Source organism: Mycteria americana, chromosome 4 (genome assembly GCF_035582795.1).
Source record: "Mycteria americana isolate JAX WOST 10 ecotype Jacksonville Zoo and Gardens chromosome 4, USCA_MyAme_1.0, whole genome shotgun sequence".
Lineage (NCBI taxonomy): Eukaryota > Metazoa > Chordata > Aves > Ciconiiformes > Ciconiidae > Mycteria > Mycteria americana.
Genome location: NC_134368.1, coordinates 38156126 through 38179683, shown reverse-complemented (window position 1 = coordinate 38179683; position 23558 = coordinate 38156126). Strand labels below are relative to the sequence as shown.

General features: G+C 40.6%; 2 protein-coding genes across 5 annotated transcripts in view; one reads left to right on the top strand and one right to left on the bottom strand.

Moving 5' to 3' along the window:
* Window positions 1-7712, bottom strand: part of DCTD (dCMP deaminase) — a 57714-nt gene extending 50002 nt beyond the window's left edge. The window contains exons 1-2 of the mRNA XM_075500256.1: window positions 7485-7712; window positions 6948-7124 (exon numbers count right to left, since the gene is read on the bottom strand). The gene's annotated coding sequence lies outside the window, so the exon portion shown is untranslated. The remainder of the gene's footprint in view (window positions 1-6947; window positions 7125-7484) is intronic.
* Window positions 7713-7999: 287 nt separating this feature from the next.
* The window catches only part of WWC2 (WW and C2 domain containing 2), a 111814-nt gene continuing 96255 nt past the window's right edge, over window positions 8000-23558 (top strand). For 3 of the 4 annotated variants that reach the window (XR_012775510.1, XM_075500253.1, XM_075500251.1), the window contains exon 1: window positions 8002-8423. Coding sequence is in view for 2 of the 4 variants with exons in the window: in XM_075500253.1 (XP_075356368.1) it covers window positions 8293-8423 (131 nt within the window). In the remaining 2 variants the exon portion in view is untranslated. Of the gene's footprint in view, window positions 8424-23558 lie in introns of all 4 variants that reach the window. The other variant, XR_012775511.1, reaches the window with a different exon arrangement.

The window sequence follows — 23558 nt, the reverse complement described above, 5'->3', positions numbered from 1 at the left end:
TAGTGTTTGAAAACACCATCTTTCTTTACATAAATAAACACTTCTATTTGTTTCTATGCTGAAGGTGGCATATTGAGTTGTAGAAACATGTATTAGTGCTTCCATATAAGAACCAAGGTCTTTTGTGAGTGATGACATCCACGATACTGCTGAAGGCCGCAGAGACTGCAGTCCTGAGGAGGTTTACCTCTTGTTCTGATTGTCTAGCGAGACTAAAGGGAAAGCAGCACTGATTCTAAAAACCCGGCTGCTCATTTACAGGGGCACCTCTGGTCTAGAGTTCAAGAAGCCAGTTTGCAGCACAGTAGTTTGTTTTGGTATGTTTGAATTATGTGGCATGCTTCTGTGCTCTTTAAAGAAGGGGAGAAATGGGCAACAGGAATCTCATGAAGTTCAACAAAGAGAAATCCAATGTCCTACACCTGGGGAGGAATAACCTCATGCACCAGTACATGCTCCAGGCCAACTGGCTGGAAAGCAGCTTTGCAGAAAAAGACTGGGGGTCCTGGTGGACAAAAAGCTGACCATGAGCCAGCAAACTGCCCTTGCAGCAAAGGCAGCCAGCAGCATCCTGGATTAGTGGTGTTGCCAAGGTGATCCTTGGTGATCCAAGGTGATGGAGGGAGGTGATCCTTGCCCTCTACTCAGCACTGGTGAGGCCACATCTGGCATGCTGGGTCCAGTTCCGGGCTCTCCTGTACAAGAGAGACACGGACATGACATACTGGAGAGAGTCTAACAAAGGGCCACAAGGATGATTAAGGGACTGGAGCACCTCACATATGAGGAAAGGCTGAGAGAGCTGGGGCTGTTCAGCCTGGAGAAGATCAGAGGTATCTTATCAATGTATATAAATACCTGATGGGAGGGTACAAAGAAGATGGAGCCAGGCTCTTTTCAGAGGTGTACAGTGACAGGACAAGAGGCAACAGGCACAAAATGAAACAAGGAGGTTCCCTCTGAACATCAGGAAACACTTTTCTCCTGTCAGGGTGACCGAGCACTGGAGCAGGCTGCCCTGAGAGGTTGTGGAATCTCCATCCTTGGAGATATTGAAAAACTGCCTGGACATTGCCCTGGGCAACCGTCTCTGGGTGGCCCTGCTTAATCAGGGGGGTTGAACAAGATGACCTCCAGAGGCTCCTTCCAACCTCAACCATCCTGTGATTCTGTGACTTCTTTGGTATAAGCATCAACTGTATATCCTTTGGCTTTACATTCACACCTTTACAGAACAGCTGATTATTGGCAACAGCTCCGACGTTTCGTTGTCTGAGGATTACGTTTTAATATGTAAGTTTTGCAGCCTTCGCATAGCTTTGAATTATTTTATTTGAATTATTGTTCAGTGTAATCTTTTTATGCTGTTGGAGGTTGTTTATTAGTGTATTTCATTTATGAACACACAAGTACAGCTAACTACAATTTATGCTTTTGTTATGTTTCTCCACCAAGAAATTCAAAGGAGAAAGCTGTTGAAATACTGTCATGTGTCTTATATGTGGACACAAGCATTTCATAACATATGCTTGACCATATGGAATTGATAACTTTTATACACCACATTTTACCTGGGAATGAGATACTGAATAAAAGGAATTTTTGTATGAATTATAATCTTTTCCTTGTGATAAGAAAGCTTACCCCAAGTATTTCTGAGACCACATATTGAAATAATAAAAATGATACAATGCAGTTCAACAGATTCAGCTCAGGAGCTGAAAGCATCCTATGTTCTAAGCCCTATCCTATTTCATTTAGGTATTTTTTACTCCATCGAGTCACTTAACACATGTTTTTTTATGTCCACTGCAAAGTGGACATAATAATATCATGCTGTGTTCTTTAAATTTTTTCCGTCCTCCAAAAAGTGCAGACATTGGGATTCTGGGTTTTGGATAACAAGACTAGAATGAAAATTGCCATGGGATGAGTCATACAATTCAGCAACATCTCTAGCAGTCTAGCAGTGCTACAGTCCCATTTTTGCCATAAATTTGCACAGATTCAGATTTTATTTTTGCAGCATGGTTTTTAGCCTCAGTCAGCAGTCAGATAGGATTGAGGTTCCTTTGTTGTTGGCCAGGATAGAAGTCAAAGTACTTTGCATTCATGCAAAGAAACTGTACTTTTTTGAGGGGGAAAAAAGAGGTGAAAACTGGGTGAAAGCAAAAAGAAGCATTTGTTTTTTCATATTATAGTTTGGCAGGTTTGTACTTGTTTTGTGTTTCAAATAAGATTTTTCATTTGTTAGAAGAAAGGTTCCCTAAGCCTCTCTGTCAGTCAGAGGATTTTTTTTTTTTTGTAATGCAGGTGTTAAATACTCAAGTCAGTTAGTCCAGTCTACTTCATTTACTGCACTGTGTTTCTGAAAGTACATGGATGATGCAGAGAAGAAACATACTTCAGGATGTTGTTGCTAAAACATTCCTTTTTGTATTTCATGCATTGCCCCCCTTAGATACAACACAGCAGATGTACATTAAGTCCTTTCTTCTGCCTGTGGTGGGAGCAGTTACTCCCTGCACCAGTAGAGAGAGACTGGTAAAGCATTAGCTCTGTAAACCTGTGCATTTGTATACTGCTTGATGGAGTATCTTAAATACTTTAAGAAATTAATCAGTGTTCTCCACCAAAGGAGCTGTTATTGAGAAACTCCTTCATTCTTCCCTCCCTGCCGATGAGAAGAAGCCCTCTATTGCTGGCCTACTTCTGTCTTACACGCAGCCAAAAGAGAAGACCAGGCTCTTGGGAACCTTCTTGGCTGACCAGGCATGCTTTTGCAGTTCTCCAAAGCCATTAGACAGCAGTGAATAGACACTGCAATTCCATAGATATGATGAAATGTAGGGAAGTTAAATTTGTGTGTACAAGTACCAGAGATATTTTAAATAAGTATAGCGAGACTGTTTCTACGGAAGATGTAACATGAAGACAACATACCAAGACTGCATCAAGAAATTCTGTGGGAATATGCCTCAAAAGCTAATTTGGACCTCATAAATCCTAGGGTTTTTGGAACTACCAAAATTCTCCATCTTCTTTTTTCTTTGTCCAAAGAAATATCAGCAGTATGAATCAGAGTTAAAAGAACTGAATGTTCAGTTTGTTTAATGAGTGGTTTGGGTTGAGTTTGAGCAGATTTTACCATGAAAATGTTACTCACATTTCTGTAGTTAGGTTTGAGGCAAAGCTCTTACCACATCATTTCCATTCTACCTACCCTAAACTTTTAATCAGACTAACAATCAGTTAAAATTGTTCTGTGCACTTACTTTCAGACTTATAGGATTAGAAGGATATAGGATTATAAGGATATAGGATTCAAGTCTGCAAGGACCTGAAATGTGTAATTGCTCATTACTTTCTCCTATGCATGCCTGAAGGCAAAAATAAGGCCAAAATTCTGAAAAAAAGTTACTATATATTCATTTGAAGCAGAACCTGGTATGGCCTTTTTCACTGATACTCTGGGAAGTCTTTGTAGGACATCCTATTTTAGCAGCAAGCTGTCCAATTGAATATCAGTGGACAGAGCAGGCTTTGGAGTAGAGAAAAGCTGAATGAGCATAAACATTATCAAAGCTGTTCTCTGGCTCCATCACTTCTGCAGGCTTCATCATAAATTCAACCAGAAACAATATTATTCAAAGATCTTTTACTCTCAGATGTGTACATGCCTCAGAAGCTGACAATAGTATAAGTAGCACTCCTCCTTTCCTCCCTCACGCATGTACACTGTTCTTCTTTACAGGACTTTTAAAACCCTTTTTAAAATTAAAAATCTCGCAGCATAAAGGAATCCTATTTTTTGGTGGTTTTTTTTTTTTAAAACATAGCTGTCAGATAAAATTCACTGTTGTTAAATAAACAAATATTTATAATGCTGAAAATACTATTTTTTAGAGTTCTACAGTAGCTATATGTGAGGGAAGTCAGACTTGTCCATATTTGGACAACAATAAACACTGTTTAAGTGTCTAAAGAAAACCAACATAACCAATATATATTTTCAAACATTTTTGTCAGATGTTTTTAGAAATTAATTCTGTCACCATACTTCATAATTCATTCTGCACTCAAATTCTGTTTGAAAGCAGTGGAGGCTGAACTATGTAGATTTTCACAGAGACAGCTGTGGCTCTTGATTCAGAGCCATTTGTGGATAGTACAATTTAGAGTTGTAACAGCTGTAAATTTCTTCAGGGACATCACTCTAGTGGATCATCAAATTAAGGGAGTCTCTTGTTATGGAAGGACAGGGCACAAACATGCTTTTTTTTGATCACAGTCAGTCCCAAGAACTGATTTACTGTGAAACAAGAAGCAAGCAGAGAGTATCAGGAGATTAACTACACTAGTACAGACTGGAGTAGGGTATGCTTCTCGTTATGTGACGGGGCACAACCATTTGCCTTTGTAGACCCGCTTCCTGGATTCAGCCACTTCCACACTTGTGTTTCAAATTTTTGCATAGACATTTTTTCTCCTAGCTGACAACAGTAAGTAGAAAGGACCCAAAATAGTTATGATTCTAATTCCCTTTAACTCAATCCTTTAACTAGGTATTACTTATAAAGTGAACTTCTCCAGACCGGTTAAACATGCATATGCAAAGCAAAAGAGAGGAACAATTAGCTCCTTTTCTTTGAGCATATCTTGTTATTTATCATACTTACTGATAAATACTTGAGTCATGCCATAGCTACATTGTTCCGTGCTTTTGGACAACTCCTTCATATGCACCCTTCTGTGTTGTGAATAAAGCATGCTTACATCTCCTGAACTATGCTGTCTTATGCAATTAAGCCAAACAATCTGTGGTATGCTGTCAGCTGACAATGTCAGCACAAAATGCTAGGCAGGTTATCAGTTGAGATGTAGGAGGTATACTTGCAAAACTACATTTAGATAGAATTTATAGCATATTTTAGGCTAAAAAGGATCATTATGAACATCTGCTCTGCCTTCCTATATTAGACATATGAAAAAAATATTAAAGGATAGTGGAAGAAATTATTTTCTACCAGTCCAAATTGCAAAAGAGCAAAAAGCAAGAGGATAATTGGATTGTTTTGTACAACAATAGCAGTCCTTCAAAAGGCTCAATGTTCTCACTGGTAATATTAAAGGTCTGGCATTTATTTACACAAATATTACCTACTTTTTGTCAGTCTGACTTCAAATATTGTCATTCCTAAGTAGTCCTAAACCGGCATTCTGGACTGTAGACTCTAACTATAAATACAAACACAATGAAGTACTCAAACAATGGAAAATGAGGGAGGAAGGGGAGAGCCTAACATTTAGCAGGCAACAGTTTATATTTAAGCATAAGCACATCTGCATATGCACACACAAGCATATATATAGAAATTAGACAATTATGCAATGATCTTAGTGTATTTATTTCCAAAAATTAAGAACTGCAATTTTGATCTATTTGTGCAAATGAAAATATTGATGTTTTCTGATGAGAAGTTTTACCCTGGTAAAGATGGTTATAAATCAGATCCACATCCACATGGATCTCATCTGACCAATAAACAAAGATGTGGTTCCAACTGCCTTGGTGGTGACATAGAATAGGAATTAGGTATTACCTCAGGTGCCATAATTAACTTCAAGGGAAGTACTGACATAAACGAGGTTTCAGTTTTGGCTTGCTATTACAGATTTTTCTAATCTCATGTTTTCTTTTGTGTGGATTATTTAGAGAGTAGGAGTATAGGAGTGCTGCTGTGTAACAGGCCTGCTTTTTCAGAATGAAAAAGGCTGTATCATTATAAAAGCTCCTTGTTAATGCCAAAGATAAGTAACTGGCAGCTAGTTTCCGACAGAAAAGTATATCCTCTATAGCTTTTTATCAACTTACATAACAAAATGTCTTATTGGTAACTCAAACTGAACTTTAAAACGGAAAAGAAAATCCAGTTTATCCTGTCCCACAACTGCCACATGTACTTTCCCACTGTAGGATATCACCTATAAACAAGTTTATAAAATTAGAATAGACTATTTGAAAGGACACAAATGTAAATGGATAGTAAAAGTGCTTTTTCACACTGATGAAAAAAAAGACTGGACTTCATAAACCAATCAGGTCATTGAAACTTAATATTCTCAATGGAAATAAATGAGTCTGTCACTTTAATAGGCAATGATCCTGCTGGTTTCCCCAAGTGGCTGAACTCTTACAGATATCCAGAAGTTAGAACAACTCAGTTTTTCTCCACTGTTAACCACCAGGGCCTTACTCCATGTATGTAGTTTCACTGCACATGACCTTAATGCAACAGATGTAAAATAAAATCTTCAAGATTGTCTGGAGCTCAACATACAGGTATTTTGGGGAGGCATACAAGGCACTTGCAGAGACAGTGTTACAGAAGAAAGTAAGTAGAATGACTAAAATAATAAAGGCCTTAGCTCTACCAGATTGGCAATTGGCTAAATTAAAATCATATCTTGCTGGTACTTTTTTCTATTTAGGAGCAGATCCAACAATGGGACTTAAATACCTGTAAATTAATTACTGCAATGCCTAACTATCAGCTATGCGGCCTCTGAAGTAGAATCCAAAAACTTGTTATGCACTGAACAAGTCTAGTACTTAATAAGTGTAAATTGTCTCAGAAGAATAATTCATACAGCTGACTGCTAAAGATAGCTATAATGGAATAGATAAACAGATTAAAAAGAAAAAAGAAAGAAAAAGGACAGCTCTGGGCCCCAGACTTCCTCTCCCAGAAAATTTTGTTACTTTAAGCCAGTAACTTTAAGTGAAAAGAAATAAAACATTCTAGGAAACAGGGACTAAAACTCGGGTTACCTAGGAGTCTTAGCCGCTAAACTAGGGCATCGTATTCCCCCATAGGTGCTCTACTTCTGGTGCCAAATCTTGGGAATCAGATACACATGCAAATTAATAGAGCTCATTAAGTTACCTTCTATCAGCTGAACCATGGTAACCAGCCTGGAGTAGTCTTCTCCTGTGGCAAATGTGAGATAAACGCACAGCAATTCACACCTGGTTTCTATACTTAATGCGACTTAGCTGCCTCCTTTTTAGGCCAAATAGTTCAGGGCACAAATGGTGTGTGCACATATTCTCCGCTGTGGTTCTGTTAAAAAGGGGGGAAAAAAAAAGGTAGTAAAAGTTTAGGTACTTCCAGGGTTAAAGAAGGGTTCCCTTTTTTATTTAAATTTTGAACTCTGGTATTTTAAATGTCGAGGTCCTTTTTAGGAACCCTAGAGCCTTGCTGGAGTTTGGTGGGAGTTCACAAGGATGTGAAGCAAGGTTAGCGGGACCCGAATGGAAGGGAAAGGAAACTCTCTCGACACCGCCGCGACTCAGGGTACGGAGACAGGGCTAAAGCTGCCTTTTCCCGGGGCACGTTCCCCCAGCCCCCCAGGGCCAGGACATCCGAAGTGTCCTGCGCCACCTGATGCGGGGCCAGCAGCACGCCCGCAGACAAAAGGACGCACCGCCGGTCGGTCGGCCCTCACGCCGGGGTGCCGCAGCCCCGGCCGCTGCTCTGCAGCCCCTTTCGCGCCGCTCTCCCCGCGGGGTGGTGGTGACTGGGGGGGCTCCTGCGCCCTCCCAGTTGCCCAAAAAGGCTGCGGGGACGTGGCCGGAGCGCTTGGGCGCCCGGGAGCTGAAGGCGCGGGGGCACCGGCGGTTGGCAGCCTGGCCCGCGAGGCCGCCGTCCCCCTCAGGTGGTTGTTTCCTACCCCCACACCGGCCCAGCCCCTGCGCGCCGCGGGGAGAGCTCGTTTGGAAGCAGGAGGGGCCCCCCTTGCCGCCTGTCCCCCCTCTCCTGCCCCTGCCCTCCGGCCTGCCCCACGCACTCCCTCGCTGGACGTTTTCTGTCCCGGATCCACGGCCCGGGCCTGCCCAGCCCGGCGGCGGCAGCGCCGGCAGGGTTAACCCTGAGGAATGCGGCGGGAGGAATGTGCATGCAGATGAGATGGATGCTAATCTCATGCTAATGAGCGGCGGCCGCGGCCGCCCGGGGCTCAGCCGGGCTCCCCGCGCCCAGACGGCAGCTGGGCTCCGCCGGCAACCCTGACCCGGGCTGCCGCGGCGCGGGCAAGGCGGCAGCGCAGGCATGGTGGACTGAGACCCGGCCGCGGAGGAGGGCTTTCCTGCGCTTCTGTGAGCGGCCCGCTGCGTGCCCCCCCGGTCCCCGCTCCCGGCCCCTTCCCCGTCCCCCCGGCTCGGGTGGGGGCTTTTCCCGCTTCCCGTCTTTCTTTCTGTCCCTATGGAGCAGCTACCCCCGCCGCCCGACCATGCCTAGGAAAGCGGGGAATGGGCAGCTCCCCTTACCCGATGGCTGGGAGGAGGCGAGGGATTACGACGGCAAAGTCTTCTACATCGACCACAACACCAAGCAGACCAGCTGGATCGATCCCCGGGACAGGTGGGTGCGCGGGCAGGGAGGTGGCGAGGCCCGGGGCGGGGGGGGTGGGCTCGGAGCGGCGCTCCCGGGCCCTTCGCCGCTGGGGCAGCTCCGTCGCGGAGGGACGGGGCGGGAGGTGCGCCGGAGGGTGCCCATCTCGGGACGGGGGACCGTGGGGGGGGGAGAAGCCCCTGTTTGCCGCCGGGCACGCCGTGCCCTCCTTCCAGTCGGCATGGGTACAGCCTGTTTTTAAGTCCGTTGCGTGAGTTCATGTTGAGGGGAAGCCTGTAGAGCTCTTCCCGGAGGCGACGGGGGTCCCTGGCGTTTGGGGAGTTCCCGACAGGTACCGAAGTTTGCGAGTCCCTCCCAAACTAGAGGCGCTGGCTCCTCGCCATCCCTCTCCCACGGGCGCCGCGCTGCGGGGCCGCCTCCCTCCCGTGCGTCCCTCCCGGAGCGTCCCGGACCCCTGTCCCTCCCGTGGCCGCCCCCCCCGGCCCCGGGGACCGCCTGCCCCGCGGCCGGTCCGGCCCGCCCGGCCGGAGAGGTCTGCGCTGCTGGCGGAGAAGGAGCTGGGGCTGCAGGAGGCCTCGTGTGCTCGCTAGGCCTCAGCAAGCCCAAATCCTCTCAGCCCCCCGCCAGCCGGAGCCCGGGTGTTTGCTGCCCTTTCCGGGTCTAAGCGCTGTAAATCGGCAAACCTCCTCTAAAAGTGCTTCAGTGAGCGAGGTAACCAGCTGAAAGGCTTCTCGCCCAGGAGTCACCAGGGCAGGTCTTTCAGCTGGGGAGGGATTCTGGCTCTTAGGGTAGGCTTCAATGGTTGTTTTTAATAGCTGGGTGATAGACGCCCAAGATGCCTATTGTAAAACCTATATTTTGTCCAAAGTGGTCCTGAAAAGTAATTAAACCCCAAAACTTTGTGTGTATTATGAAGTGCAATGTTGCTGTGGAAAACGGTGCAGTCTAATTATCAAAAACTTTAAAAAGACATTATAAATTTATGGACCAAGCTGCACTGAATTATAAATGAAGGCCTTGGTTTGTATTTCTCTGGTGAAATTAGAAAACATAGTTGTGATGAAGCTTGCTGGCTGTAAGTCGCATAGGGAAGTTTTGACAAGCATCATAGGCTGTGTTAGGCCTACTTCTCTGTCCTGCTTGCTATAACAGCAAATTCCAGTAGTGGCAAACTTAATACTTAAATTCCTTTGTACTTCAAAACATGTTAAATACCTTACCACCTCACTAATGTTTACAAGGTATACAGGACAGTGGTTGGGTTTTTTTTTTTTACACCTGGCCTTCTCAGGTGATTGAGTATTTATTTTTTTACTTCAGACAATAAAAACTTAAGTTTTTACTGTCTCTAGAAATAGTGAATTTGAAGTTTTGCTTAGTTTTAGACTTTTAATTTGTGTTTGCAAAGCAGAATACAAGATGGTGTGATTGAGGTAAAGCAAAATGTGACATTGGAGTGTACTTGTTATAATACTGCCTCACGAGTATACTAATTTAAATTTTTTTTTTTTTACACATTCTGTAGTCCTGAAAAGTTCAACAGTATATGTATTTGGGGATAAAATTTGAGTCTTCACTCCTTAACAGAGTAGACAGCTAAGTGAGTAACACTTGTGTGTTTGCTGTCCTATAGGGATAGGATAGATATTGTTTCATTAATATCTTGATTATAGGTGAAAGAGAAATCAAGCCCTGAGACTTGATAATCTGTAATGAGAACTAAGGAAGTAAAGACCTTTTTCAGAAGGAGTGGTGTTTGAAATAATTGTTAACCTATGTCAGTCATACAAAACAAACAGAGAGATTTTGCCCTAGGAGCTTGAGAGAATCCATGCTTTAGTGTACATGGCTCAACTGTGAAGCTGAATTGGCTGCACAGAAGAGAGACTGACAAGCTCATTTAATGTGCAGCTTACAGTATTTGTATTTACAATATCTGTATTTACAGTCTGTATTTGTATTGATGACCTGGTTTGGAAAAGTGAATAAGAAATGTGTGAAAGTCCTGTGATGACTTTGCTCTAGATTCCATTGTATCTTCCAGGTATTTATATGTTCAGAAACAATACAGGATGTAATTAGGGCTTGCTGTCAGAAAAATTGGAAAGTGATCTTCCCAGTTTGTCAATACAATAAAATCTGGATTCGTGCTGTTTCTAGAACTTATCTTAAATTGTCAAAATGAAGATAATGGATTCTACAGAAAGACTGAAAACATATTCCCTTGTTTGATGATACTTTAGGACTTTTTTTTTTTTCAACTATTTTCTCTGATGGAGGTCATAAAATTTTCATAATTTACATATGGAATATTCTAGTACATGGGCTCCTAAAATCTTTCATTGGTAAAGCAAGTGTAGAATAGATAAGCTTTTATGGACAATATTCCTTCTGCTGTTGTTACACTGTATTTCCTGGGTGATTACATAGAAAGTCATGCTTGATGTTTTAAAATAATTTTTATCCTCTTTGATTTAGAAGATGCAAATACTGAAGACTAGAGCTGTGAGACATCAGCAGTATGTCTGTGGGTTGCCAGGTGTATTTGAGCACAATTAGGAACCTCTTTGTTACTGGTTTAAAATATTCATGTCTAGAAGTAAGCTGACAGTTGAAAATGCTGTATTTCAAAGCTTCTTGGAAAACTCTGTGGGTTTTTTTTTTTTAATATAGTGATGCTTTTTCTCATGTGCTTTTCTAGACTGTTCTGGTAGTACATGTATTTGTTACTGCTTATATGGTGCAGGTCTGTTAATATGATGATAGCCTTGTGTACAGCTGTGAAGAAAGCCTCACATCAGCTTCAAGCTTGGGGCTCAGTTTTCAGTTTTGCCCACTTCATTTATCTGAGTAATCCCATTGACATTAGAGAAACTCACACTTGTAAGGGCAAGAGTGACTTGGCTTGTTGTGTTTTAGGAGTGTTGTGGAAGCTATCTGAATTGCTCTGTTCTTCAGGGGGTTTTAATGTTTTGCACTATTCAACAGTGATTTTTTCTCTCCAAACACTTAGGTTACCATGTTGATTTGTTTTGAAGACTGGTGGCCCAAAAGAGAGGGCACTTTAAGACATAAAGTGTGAGAAAGAGAAACATAAAGGCAAGAATGTGGGAGCTGTAGTAACATTTCACTTGCTAAATATATAGATCTTATTTCTTTGTTTATGACTCCTTCAAGCTACAGCAAACTGAGAACTCGCTGATCTTGACAGTTCATCTGAAACTGGTTTGTTGTAAGAAGGGAAATAGCCCAAAATCAGTTGTATCCTCTTACTACTTGACAAAGTTATAAAAAGACAACTATGGACTGAAGAGGATGAGCTGGATGAAAAGGTGAGAAAGGGTTAGAGAAATTAATGCTTATCTTTGAAGTTGCCTTGAAACTCTTTCAAATTCCTGGGATACTGAGTTACAGTAAGGTGTTGATGTGGTTTTTTTCTGATCAACAATTAAGAGGGGCTTAGGGTGGAGACCAGAAATTTAAAAAGGAAAATTTTTTGTTTTTTTCCATCACATTTGTGTGGAAACACAATGTGTTTTTCCAAACACATTTTAAGTAGGCCTTATGCTTGTTATATTCCTTAGTGGAACCAAGAGAGTAGAGCACCAAGGAGGAGCGACATAGGAGATGGGAATTTCAGTACCCTCAAATCTTCAGCAGTTGGATGACATTTGGGTTTCTCACCAGGAATGCAGGGCTTCTCATATCTTGGTTTCTACATAGTAAATTGTCCATGCTCCACTACTTATCACCACTGACTCAAAACGGATTTTTTTTTTAATAGCTTGCCTAAAATGAGTTCCACATCACAAATTCTGAAGCTGCAAGGGATCTTTATTTAAATGTTCATGTGTGCTCTTGTCAGAGTGGTAAGGAGTGAGCTGCTATGAAAACAGAACTACCCTTTCTTTCTGTCCCCTTTTCACTTACCTTTTCACTGAGGAGAGAAAAATCTGTTTAAAATATATTTGTTCATTTGAAATAGTTCATAGTATACTTTTGCTAGAATGTTTCTAGAGTACCTCCGAACCATATAATCAAGGAAGTGCTTGAGAGAAACATCAGATGTGCAGAAACCAGAGAACTTTACGAGTTAAGAGATTGTGAGTTTTCTTTGTGCTGATGTGGAGAGGGAATGCGGTTTCCATTACTGCTTTCATCTTTTGGGGAGGTGAAAACACTACAATTTTTATCATGGAATTCTGTAACTTGTGCAAGATTTGTCTGAATTACATTTATTAGGTTTCAGCAATTAAATGTTGCGTGCCCTTTTCCCTTAGAAAAGAGGGGCACTTTGTTCCTTAGTTTTTCACTGGAACTTGCTTTCTCTTGTCCTGTGAACAGCAGAGGCTATGAGGAGGAGGGGAGATACTGAGGTTGTAGTTACTTGAGCAGGGGGACTTTCATCCTGTCTCTTTCCTGGGCACTACTGTAGCTCAGGGGTGCTTGGTAGAAGGCTTCTAGTTGCAGTGGAGACTCGGAGAAATAGGAGGCATATAAGAAACTGTGCTGGTAAAAGTTAAAGGTAGCAAATAAGAGGCAAGCAGGAAAGGGAATAGCATGATGGGAGGCATCATCAGAGATTTGAAAATACATTTGGATTGATTCTTTTTTGTGTGGAAGTAAGCTGTGTTGTGACAGATGAGTAGAATAGCTTTTACTATCTGAAGTGTCTGGTGTCTGAGGCAAGTACAGTTCTGTGTGAAATTGGTGATTGCAGGACTTCAGATAAAATAGGAAAAACTTCTGAAATGTTATAACTTCTGGGTGGCTGGGAGAGAACAAAATTTAGGCAAGAAATAGGAGTACGATTCATCTGTCCTTTGAAGAATAATGATGTTAAATTGAAGTGTTAGTCATTACATTTTGAAAGGGATGCATCTTAATCCTGTTTTAAGTACAAATCTTAACATTGCTGATTTAAGGTACAACTAGAGCAACTACCTGATAAATCCTTTCTTTATGCTGCTGCTTGCTAAGAATGAATTTAATGGCAAACCATCACTGAAAGGTTCCCTTTCTCATTCCCTTTCTATTTTCCCTTGCATCTCCCTTGTTTGAGGGAGGTGCTGAGGAGGGAGTGGGGCTTTTACATTGGTGGTGTGGAGCTGTTAAATGATTGCCTCAACATACCGTATGAAATTCTAACCTTAATAAGAAATAGTCACCTGCCTATTTTTGAAAATCAGCAGAGGATCATTTGATGACACTTCAAGGTATACAGCTTGCAATAATCCTGTAGTGAGATAGGACAATTTCCCCCCCCTCCCCCCCAAATATCTTTTTCTGCATTGTTTCATCCTGTAGTATAATTTGCTGGTTTTTATCCTAACTCCACATAATTTGTTCCTGTCTCCTTGTCTGCTCAGGAATGTGCATATTCCCTGTGAAACTGTCTGGTATCTCATTCTGGTTTTTCAGTGACAGGTTGGGAACTGCTTTTACTTAATTGATGTATATTTATTCAAAATAAAACCTGTGATGCAAGTACTGAACTCGCAATGAGAGACTAGCTGTGTCTGAACTTCTGACACCTTCATTTGTTTATCCAGTGTAAAGTAGAATTCTAATATTACAGTGCTAATATAGCTGTGATAACATCAGACAGTGTTAAAATACATAGTGATTGTGTATGTGGGTTTTTTAACCAGTCTGTCATTTGCTTGAGGCTATGTGTTGTTGATTTTAGCATTAGTGAAAATGACTATGGTAACTCTAAGATAACGCTTTTATTCTTTATTTCACTGGGAGTGATAGGCCTGCACTGTATCTTTCATCTCAGGGCATGTGAAATTAACGAGTCAGGAAATGCTACAGAGTATTTGCTTGTGTGTGCAAAGTATGTACCACTGGTTAAAGCCAAGGGCTGTGACCTGGTATGTGAAGTGGGGCAAGTGGTCTAGACTGTGGTTTATCCAGACCTATGTCTGCAGTACTTGCCTACTGGGGCTATTTCAATTAAAACCTATCTTGACTTAGGAGATAGCATTACTGTAGTTGTCATGCATAACATAAGCCTTAGTGAGAAGTTGTACACGTGAAGGAAAATAGACCTTTTCTCAAATGAATGGAGCTGAGCTGTTTGCTAGAGATGTTGTCCTACTACAATATTATTAAATGAAGGAATCCTTCAGAGCTATCTTACATTTTCAGAGAAGAGGAACTGGCTTTACTTTGAAGTAACGGCTGTGAAAGAGGTTTTCATTTTTACAGGTAAAGGTCAATATAGAGATCAAATAGGACAAATGATTTACAGCATTAGAGATCTGTACAGATTACATCAGGAGTTCTTGTTTTCCTCCAGTTAAATAACTTGTGTTCAACCCTTTGGTTAAAATTCTATGCTTTCAACATGTTATTAAGGTTATTAGAATATGATAAGAGGATTTCTCTGCTTCCACTTACTAATGTTTGTAACATCTAGAGACAAGTTGAATTTTGTGAAATAGGTTTTGTTTTGGTTTTCTTGCTACTTTTTTCTTTTTAGCCTAAAAAATGTTATAGGTATTTGAGATTTCACAATTTTTAGTATCACACAGATGACTAAAAACTAGAAGAATACTCATGGAAGTAGTGGAAAAGATTGAAAATGGACCAACATACAGTAATATTTCCATGGTGACACATTTTCAGAAAGGCACAAATAGAAGCGATGCTGAGATTCCACAACCGTTATGCCGGGATGTGTAAATTCTTGTTACAGCAACCTGCAAGGGAAGTGGAAAAGGATTGTAGAGGGATAATGGAGCCCACTGAGTCTGGACCATCATGGTTCTGTTTACCTGTCCCTCTCCTGCCACCAAATAGTAAACTGACCCGAGGACATGATTGACTAAAATGAAACCTCTTGTTTTTAGAGTTGTTTTCCAGCAGAATCAGCTTGTTGTGTCACTGAATGGATACTAGTGCTGGTGTGAGGCAGGAGGCTGGTCCAGAGCTGGGAGCAAAAGCGGAGAGTGGTGCTGTAGAAACCAAGATGCAGATCAATCCTAGCTGCCATGGAACTGTCTTTTTAGGTGTCCATTTCTCTTGTTGGGTTTCTCCATTGTTTTCTTGTGTGTGTGTCTTTGTTCACCTTTGCTTTGCTGTGAACCAGCAGTACAACTGTCAGACATCTTGATCCTAAAAGTGTTTTCTGTCACCAAGAAACCTTATGATATTACAAACTTTTTACTGACTTTTTAAATGTTTGTTACTGTGAAGCTCTTGTTGAAGAGAAGTTTTGTCATTGCACGCTTGCACAATTAGATCCTGTTTTCCAGGATTGTACTGCCGTTGACAATACCCTTATGAAATTTCTACTATGTATGAAAGTAGATCAGAAATTCTTTGACTTCAGTGCATTTTTGTCCTAATTATTCATAAAACGTGTTTTAGCCTCTGCTGCAAAGTATCTCACCAGAATGATGGTGTAATTCAAGTTTTTGAATGTTTTATTGTGTGAAGCAAACTGGAGCCATTTGTCTTCATGTATTTGAGGGAGTCATCCGTATGGACAAATTGACTTGTCCTTCATGTGGAAGGAGCAGCTAGTGGCTGAAAAGGGGAGTGATACAGTAGTTATGGTTTCTGTTTTGTGTTGCTTCAGTATTTTGTAGGGTTTTGCTTTGTGAGTGTAGGGTTTGGGTCTTTTTAAATAGCACATTTTGAGTGTTGCTGAATACTATTGCTCTTCCCAGTGACTTTTTCTGTGCAAAACCATTATTGATGGTGAAGTTCCTACCTGATGAAGTCAATCTCTGGCTCTTGTTTTTAAAAGGTAATGAGAGGACTTCTTGGGAGAGAGATTGCTTTCCTTCCCCCCGCCCCCCTTAACTGTACATTTTTAAGGCTAATTTGCTTTTGGGATTTTTTGGTTGGTTAGGACTTCTGGGCTAGACGCAGTCTGTCAGTGGTATGAATGTATTCTGTCAACTGAAACAATCATTTGCATCTCATAGAGCAAGATCAGATGCTATCCTTTGAACTTGGATACTGTTTGTACTCGAAGAAAGGCAACTTTATCTCATCAACTCTGAACACATATTGTATTCAAAGTAATTGTTTAGTTATGTAAAGACGTATTGTCTTGGGACAGCAAACTCAAATTTCTGCATACTCTTGCTGCGTGCTATACAATACTGTATGCTGGGTATGCCTTCCATAATGTGCTGTTTGTTCTGATAATCAGGCTTTCAGTGTCTAGAAATACCTTTTTTTTTTTTTTTTTACTTTTGGTATAGAGGAAAAGATCTAGAAGAATCTGTATCTTAACCAAATCCTGCTAGGACACTCTCCTTGTGTTGTTAATGAAGGAACAGTACTTCACACACCTATTGTTTCTTTTTAAATGCTAAACTGTAGTCTTGTCCAGATAAGCATATCTTATGACCTACAGATCTGACCTGTGAAGAATTCTTACTCTGATTCAATGCCTTGCCCTTCGCTCTTAAGAGCTTACCTCCCTCATAGCTGGGAGCTGGGAAAGTCTGAGAACCATGTGGGTATTTTTAATCATGTGGCAGACAAACTTTTGATACTCTGCAGATTGTGTACAAGCACATCATGCCATATGGTAGTAAATAGCCCACTGCATGATGAGGTGCCTGCCTTTTAGCTATGTGGCAGGCGTATGTCTTAGTAGCGTCTTGGCAAGTAACAGGGTTTGACCAAAGCGCAGGTGTCCCGTCATATAGCTGCGTGGCAGTGTATTTATTGGGATCGCACTGTGGAGGAGCACTTCTGGTCATTTCTGCCTGTCACTCTCTGGGACACTTCTGGTCATCAGAGGACAGGCTGATGTGCTATGTGGTTCTCTAATGCTTCCAGAAGAGGAGGTATGGCTCAATTCAGCTGAAAAAGTGGACATTGTAACCTCACTCACTGTCTGTGGTGGACTGCAGAAAATTGTCAGGGAAAGACATTTATTTGTTCTTGATGAGGAAACAATGGGGTGGGTGTTTTTCCTTTGTTTAATACCATCAATTGTTAAACTGTCGTCTAGTCCAGAAATGCCTGTCTCATGGCCTGATGATCTGACTGAGAAAGAATACTCTTATTCAAAGCCTAGCCCCTTCATTCATAATTCAGATTTCCATGATTACGCTAAAAATGTTCATGTAGACTTACAACGTTCTGCCTCTTCACTGGTGTTAACAAAATGTCTCTATGAAAACTCTTAATTCCTGTTAGAAATAACCCTGTGCAAAATTTCAGTTGGTTAATAAAGAGTTACTGTGCATCAGAGAAGAAGATGTGATTCAGATTTATGAACTAGATTTTTAAAATGCTGTTATTTAGCAAATGATTACAGTCTCATCCTGTTATTCGATTCATGTTCATGAGCAGTTCTGGCTGAGTAGGGTAGGACCTCTAGGTGTATGCTACTCTCTTCATTGTAGCCTGACCGATGCAGAGCCCGACCAGGGGGTGCTGGTTTTGGCTTCAGTTCCACAAAGATCTAGTTGTCATGGAGAAAGGTTTATAGCGCAGTAAGGCTGGAGTAACTAGGGAGGGAACATTTGAATGTTTTTCTTGCTTTTGGGAGGGCAGTGGGGAAAGTGGGACATGTAATGGATCTAATGGACTTTGCTTCTGTGAAATAGTCTGGCTACTGTTGCTTATAAAGCTCCTTTGACCTATATTTAGTCTTTGATGTTTTTGTCTGAGATGCGTACAATACAAAATTTCCTCGTGAGTGACATTTCTATTCCATAAATCATCCACCACTCAAGTGTACTTGTACTTCTCTTGTCAAATGTGTGTTGTTAATTGAGGTTTGGTTTAAATTTTAAAACACTTCGGCTGTCTTGAGTTACACCGTGAATACCCAGCTTGAGGTATCTTTGTATACATCGTTTCTTGTTACAGCACCAAATAATGTCATTTTAAATTTTTTATTATTTTTAGAGGTACGGCAGGCATCCTGTGAGAAACTCGAGAGCCTTCAGAAGTTTAGGAGCTTAGCTTATTTTCTTTAGGAAGTGATGGCTGGGTAGGAACATATTAACACATTACTTCTGTTCTTACTTTGTTGTTAAAACTTTGACAGAATTTAGGTCATGGTTCTGCCTTAAGGACTATTTTTTGTGTACTCTTGAGGATGTATTCCCAGGTGTACTTAAGCCCAGTGTCCATCCAAATCTGACCCCCATATTCCCAAGACCTATACAATGTATTCTCAGTGTATTCACGTATTAACAAAAAGAAAAGTCAAGTCCTTTTCAGCTCATTCTGTCAGTGGCTGTCTTTTAACACATGCCATCTTGTACAGCAATTTGTGATAAATTTGCAAGTATGACCTTGGAAATATTATGTATGTTTTTTTTTTTTTTTCTGAGGCATTGCATTGATTTTAATCACATTCCTGGTAATGGGCAGTTTTGTTGTCTGCAAGATCCGACCTAAATGGTATTTGGTTTTTTTGTTGCTTGAGACTTTTAGTGCAAAGTGCAAAGACTTGCACTTACACCCCCCACCCTCTTTTTTTTTTTTTTTTTTTTTGTTTGGATGGAATTGTACAGTGGTGAACAATTCTAGTTTGGCGTGCTACGGACTTCTCTCAGAGAGATTTGCAAAATAAGCTATGGTACGAGTTTAAGGCACAAAACTATTCAGTACTAAATTCCAGAGTGAACAGTGACAAACTGCCAAAACTGGAGTTGGAATGTCCATAGAGTTGGAATGAAATAGAGAAAACAGGATACTGCTCAGATGATGTGATCTCTGAGGGTCTGACTTGAATTTCACCCTTCTGAAGTAAATAATAGTGTTCCCTTTAATTTACTGGATTTGAATGTAGACCTGTAGAGAAGCCCCAGAAATCGAGGTCTTTTCTTCTGTGTTTCCGTATCTTAATGTTCCTGGACAGTAGGAGTCTTGCCAAAGCTTTCTGTATTTCCCACATTCTTTTGCAGTTGCCAGCTTTGTTTTGCACAGAAGTGGCAGGCTGAGGTGGTGCTTTAGTGGGTCACAGCATGAAGAAGGATCATTTGGAATGGAAGTATTAAATATTTAAAATATATTTTCCTGAAGCATTGAGTAGTAAATGATTGTACATAAGAGGATGCAATTCAAGATAGCAATCTGACAAGGAGTAAAGACCTCTTTCTGTCGTGTTGTGAGTATTGCAATGTTTAAAATGAACTGTTAACGCATTTACAATCATTCTGGTGAATAGTAGAATGCTGTGGATGTGAATAATCATCTGAGACCTCTACAGGACATTCCTGAAATAGTGTTCAAATGACTAGAGAAATTATGGGATGCAGCAAAGCACACAAACACTGTAAGCCTTTTAGTCAGGCTAGTGCAGTCCATGGTTTACTACTGCAGTAAGGAAGGCTTTTAATATGCAGGAACTTACACAGTAAACAGATGATTTGTTCAAGTTTCTGAGCTTCACATGTTCTTTTCTGGTTTTCCTCTGTTATTTATAATCCCTAGGCTCTCTTTTTATATCTACTCTTTGAGAGAAAGACTTTAGTGAACTAAAGTTTGAGGTTTGTCGGGTGGTTGTTAATTGGTTACACCGCTGTGTTAGCTAAATTAATGATACTGTGGTCTAGAAGGTGGATTGCTCAGAGCAAACCAAATTGTTATGGTGATATAGATTACGCTTTTTGGTTCTTGTTTATGTTCTTGTTTGCTTGTCTGGTGGTTTTTCTGCCTTACTTGCTAGCATGGGTTACAATGATCTAAAATGAGCTATAGACTTCAGTGCTGTGGCAGGTTGCTGATTTGCATTCAGGACCTGGCTAGCCCATTTGATCAGAATACGTGAAAGCCATCAAAACTTTATTTTTCCAGGCAAGATTCTGGCAAGAAAATAAGCTTTGAGGACAAATATAGAACAGTTAAGGGTTTTGTCTTAAAAATCTTTAGAACCTTCTATGCTTGATATTTCATGTCCTTTTTTTGCCAGTCAGGTTTTGCAGAAAAGTTATAAGATATCTTCTTTCTGGTCATAGTTATGGTGCCTAATGTGGCTAGTATTTTTAAAATGTATGAAGAGTGTATTAAAAAAAAAAAAAGGAAAAAACAAAGTAGTGTTCCCACAATCAACACTTCATTTTTTATTTTATTCTAGATTTGGCAGGTGTATTACAGAGTTAAGCAGCTTCAGCTAGCTGCCTGAAGTTCCTGTGAAATGCTTTCACTGCAGGTGTCTGAGGGGTGACTACTTATCAGAGGACCCTGCTTGTGGCAGTACTGTCATTGCTTATTGAGGTAGTAGGTTTCCAACAGATCTTTTGGGAAGAAGTTCTCATTAATAGCTATTTTGTAATACTTTATTTGAAAAGCTTTTTAAAATAGCCAGTATTAGAACTTTATCTGGATGCTCTCTTTTTCCTTAGGTGTGAATAGTACCTATCTGTTTGAGACGTGCAGTGATGTTTAAAGCTGGTGTCACACTGATGATGAACACAGTAACATTCAGATATTATGAAAGGTTTCATGTGTCCTTGATGATGGTGATGGCCTGCTGGGGGTATTTCGATTACATGAAAAACTATGTAAGAACTTAGTACTTAACTTTAAACATGAGATGATTGGATACTTGCAAAAATTTTGAAGGACAGTAAGCTTAAAGGAAAACATTACTTCTCAGCCTTTTAGACCAATACATGGAATTAATCCCTCCACAGGAAGTCATTTGTGCAGATGCTTTATTAAAGGCAAACTATATTATAAGCAGACGAACTTGTGAAACCTGATTTTTTTTTTTTTTTTTTTTCCTGTAGATGTATTCTTTGTGCTAGAGTGCAAGCTCTGATCGGAGGTATTCCACTGCAGAATGTTTATAAACTTCTTTCTTGGGCTCTCCTTTTCCACCTCTCATGTCATGTGAATACTCTGATGTCTAGCAAAAGTTGAACTAGCTGGTTTTATACTCTTGATAAGAGAGTTAGAGGGCTAGAGAGATTTTATACTAATCTTTTCTACAGCTTCTCCTTCCTACGGTGGCTCCTAATGCCAAGATGAGGTTTGGTCCTGACTTAACAATGGTTACATCTAAATGGAAGTATGTGTGTCAGGAAATACCCTGGAAACCTAGGCGCGCAGTCACCTGAACTGTAGTTATGACCTGTTCTGGTCAGGACTCTCTTTTGGCCCAGCTGATCCAGAAGTCAGTGTTCAGAGATCAAACTGGTACTTAACCAAGTTTCCCTTCATTACAGAGTGTCTGGCAACTCAGGAGACTGAAGCACTCCCAAACCTCACCTTCCTAGTTGAGATGTAGCCAAGGAGTGCTACCTTTCTTTCTCTCCTCAGGATATCTCCTTTGGCTGTCAATCAGCCTGACATGAAGGTAAAAAAGGAATATTGGGATGGCAGAATCTTTCAAACTGCCTATTCCTATACTGGGCGATCTGTTCTCTTTTCAAGAACGTCTACATTGAAGTCATAGAATTCTGAGCTAATCAAGAAGGAGGGTAAATGAACTTCCTGCTGCTGTCAACAAACTCATCAAGGTCCAAGCTAGACAACTTAGGAACAGGTTTTTTTATCTGTAGTGTTGAGACCTTTGGATCTGCTGTAGAAATATCCTAAGAATATACCGAGTAATGGAAGTCAGATACTAAATTGGAAGAGAGGAGAGTGGGCAGAGAATCTATATGATAATTAACAGTCTGTTTCTTGTTTTTTCAATAAAAAGAAGCAAACCCAAAATCTATGTTTACTGTTCTGTTTCAGAGAAACAATTTAGTGCATTATTGTATTTCAGTTCTTCCTATCTGGTTGACATATATTTGATTTTCACGTGAAAACATTTTTAAGTTTCTTTCAGAGAATAAAATGGTTCATGATATAATACGATTTGGGCAGTATTCAGCTGACACTTCTCAGTTTGGGTGGTCTGTTGCTCAGATGACTTTATGAAAGAGAGAAATGAGACCAGCAGCCACTGACGTTTCAATTTCATGATGAAAATTTTGTGCTAGTAAAGGCTGAAGATATTTCCCTCTCAGGCTGAAGATATTTCCCTCTCCACCTTTTGTTTCTGTTTGCCACCCCTCCCTTCAGTTGTACTACACAGCTGTTTGTGCAACTTCGCTGTGAACCAGAGTAGAAAGGCTTAAAAGCAGCAAGAGTAAAGATGAAAAAAAAAATCCCATTAAAGGTCATATCCCAACAAAAGCTTACAGTACTACTGCATCAGTGAAAAGTGAGTTTACCTCCTTTTTTTTATTTTGGAAAAGATGGATCATCTTTCTTAAACTAGCTTTGGTACTGAAGGCTTCATCTTGAGAAGGCACAATCTCTGGATGGTGTGGTGACTAAGGATAAAGTAGGTACAGAATGCGTACCGAATTAATACTGACTTTGGTCTTCCATACAGATGTTGAAGTAGGTGAAAGTAACAGCAGGCAACTGATGAAAATTTTTTTTTTTTTTAATAGAAACCACAGTGTTTTAACACAGAGATAGAATTTATACTGTTGCTATGTTGAAACTGATGGGCCAAGATATAAGCTGTATCTCAGAAGAGCTTTAAAAATAATTGCAAATGGAATTGCAATGATTTACTGAATAAAAAAAAAAATTGGCAGTGTAGACTGGGATTTGTGGGCAAACACTAGAACATGTTGCCCTGAGTGGTTGTGGGCATGACTCAGAGCAACATGGTCTGATTTCAGAGTTGTCCTGCACTGGGCAGGATGTTGGACCAGATGACCTCCAGAGGTTCCTTCGCATGTACATTATTCTGTGATTACCTTTTCCCTTTTTTTTAAAAAAAAAGGTTTTCTGGGAAAGACAGGCCTGCTATTACTAAAAGCAAATATTTCACGATTTTGTAACTGGCTTTTCCTTCATTTTTTAACAGGCCTATGTGGACAAATGTGGCTTTATCAGGGTTAGATTATCAAATTAACTAAACATCATATTTTGGAAAAAAGACTAGTTTCAGAGAAGTAATGTGATGTAATCTGTTTAAATTAAAGGAAAGCACTTATTACCATACCCTCATATGAAGTCTTTAATCCCAAACACCTGTGACTTTAATGCAAAAATTAGGTGATGAGCAAGGAGCTGCAGGACAAGGAGACTAAAATGTGCTATATTGGAATGGGAATTATGAGGGTAATGGGAGGTTACTAGTGGTTTTTTGCAGTATAATGACATTAACTCAACCACTTTTCACTTTAGTAGTTTCTATAA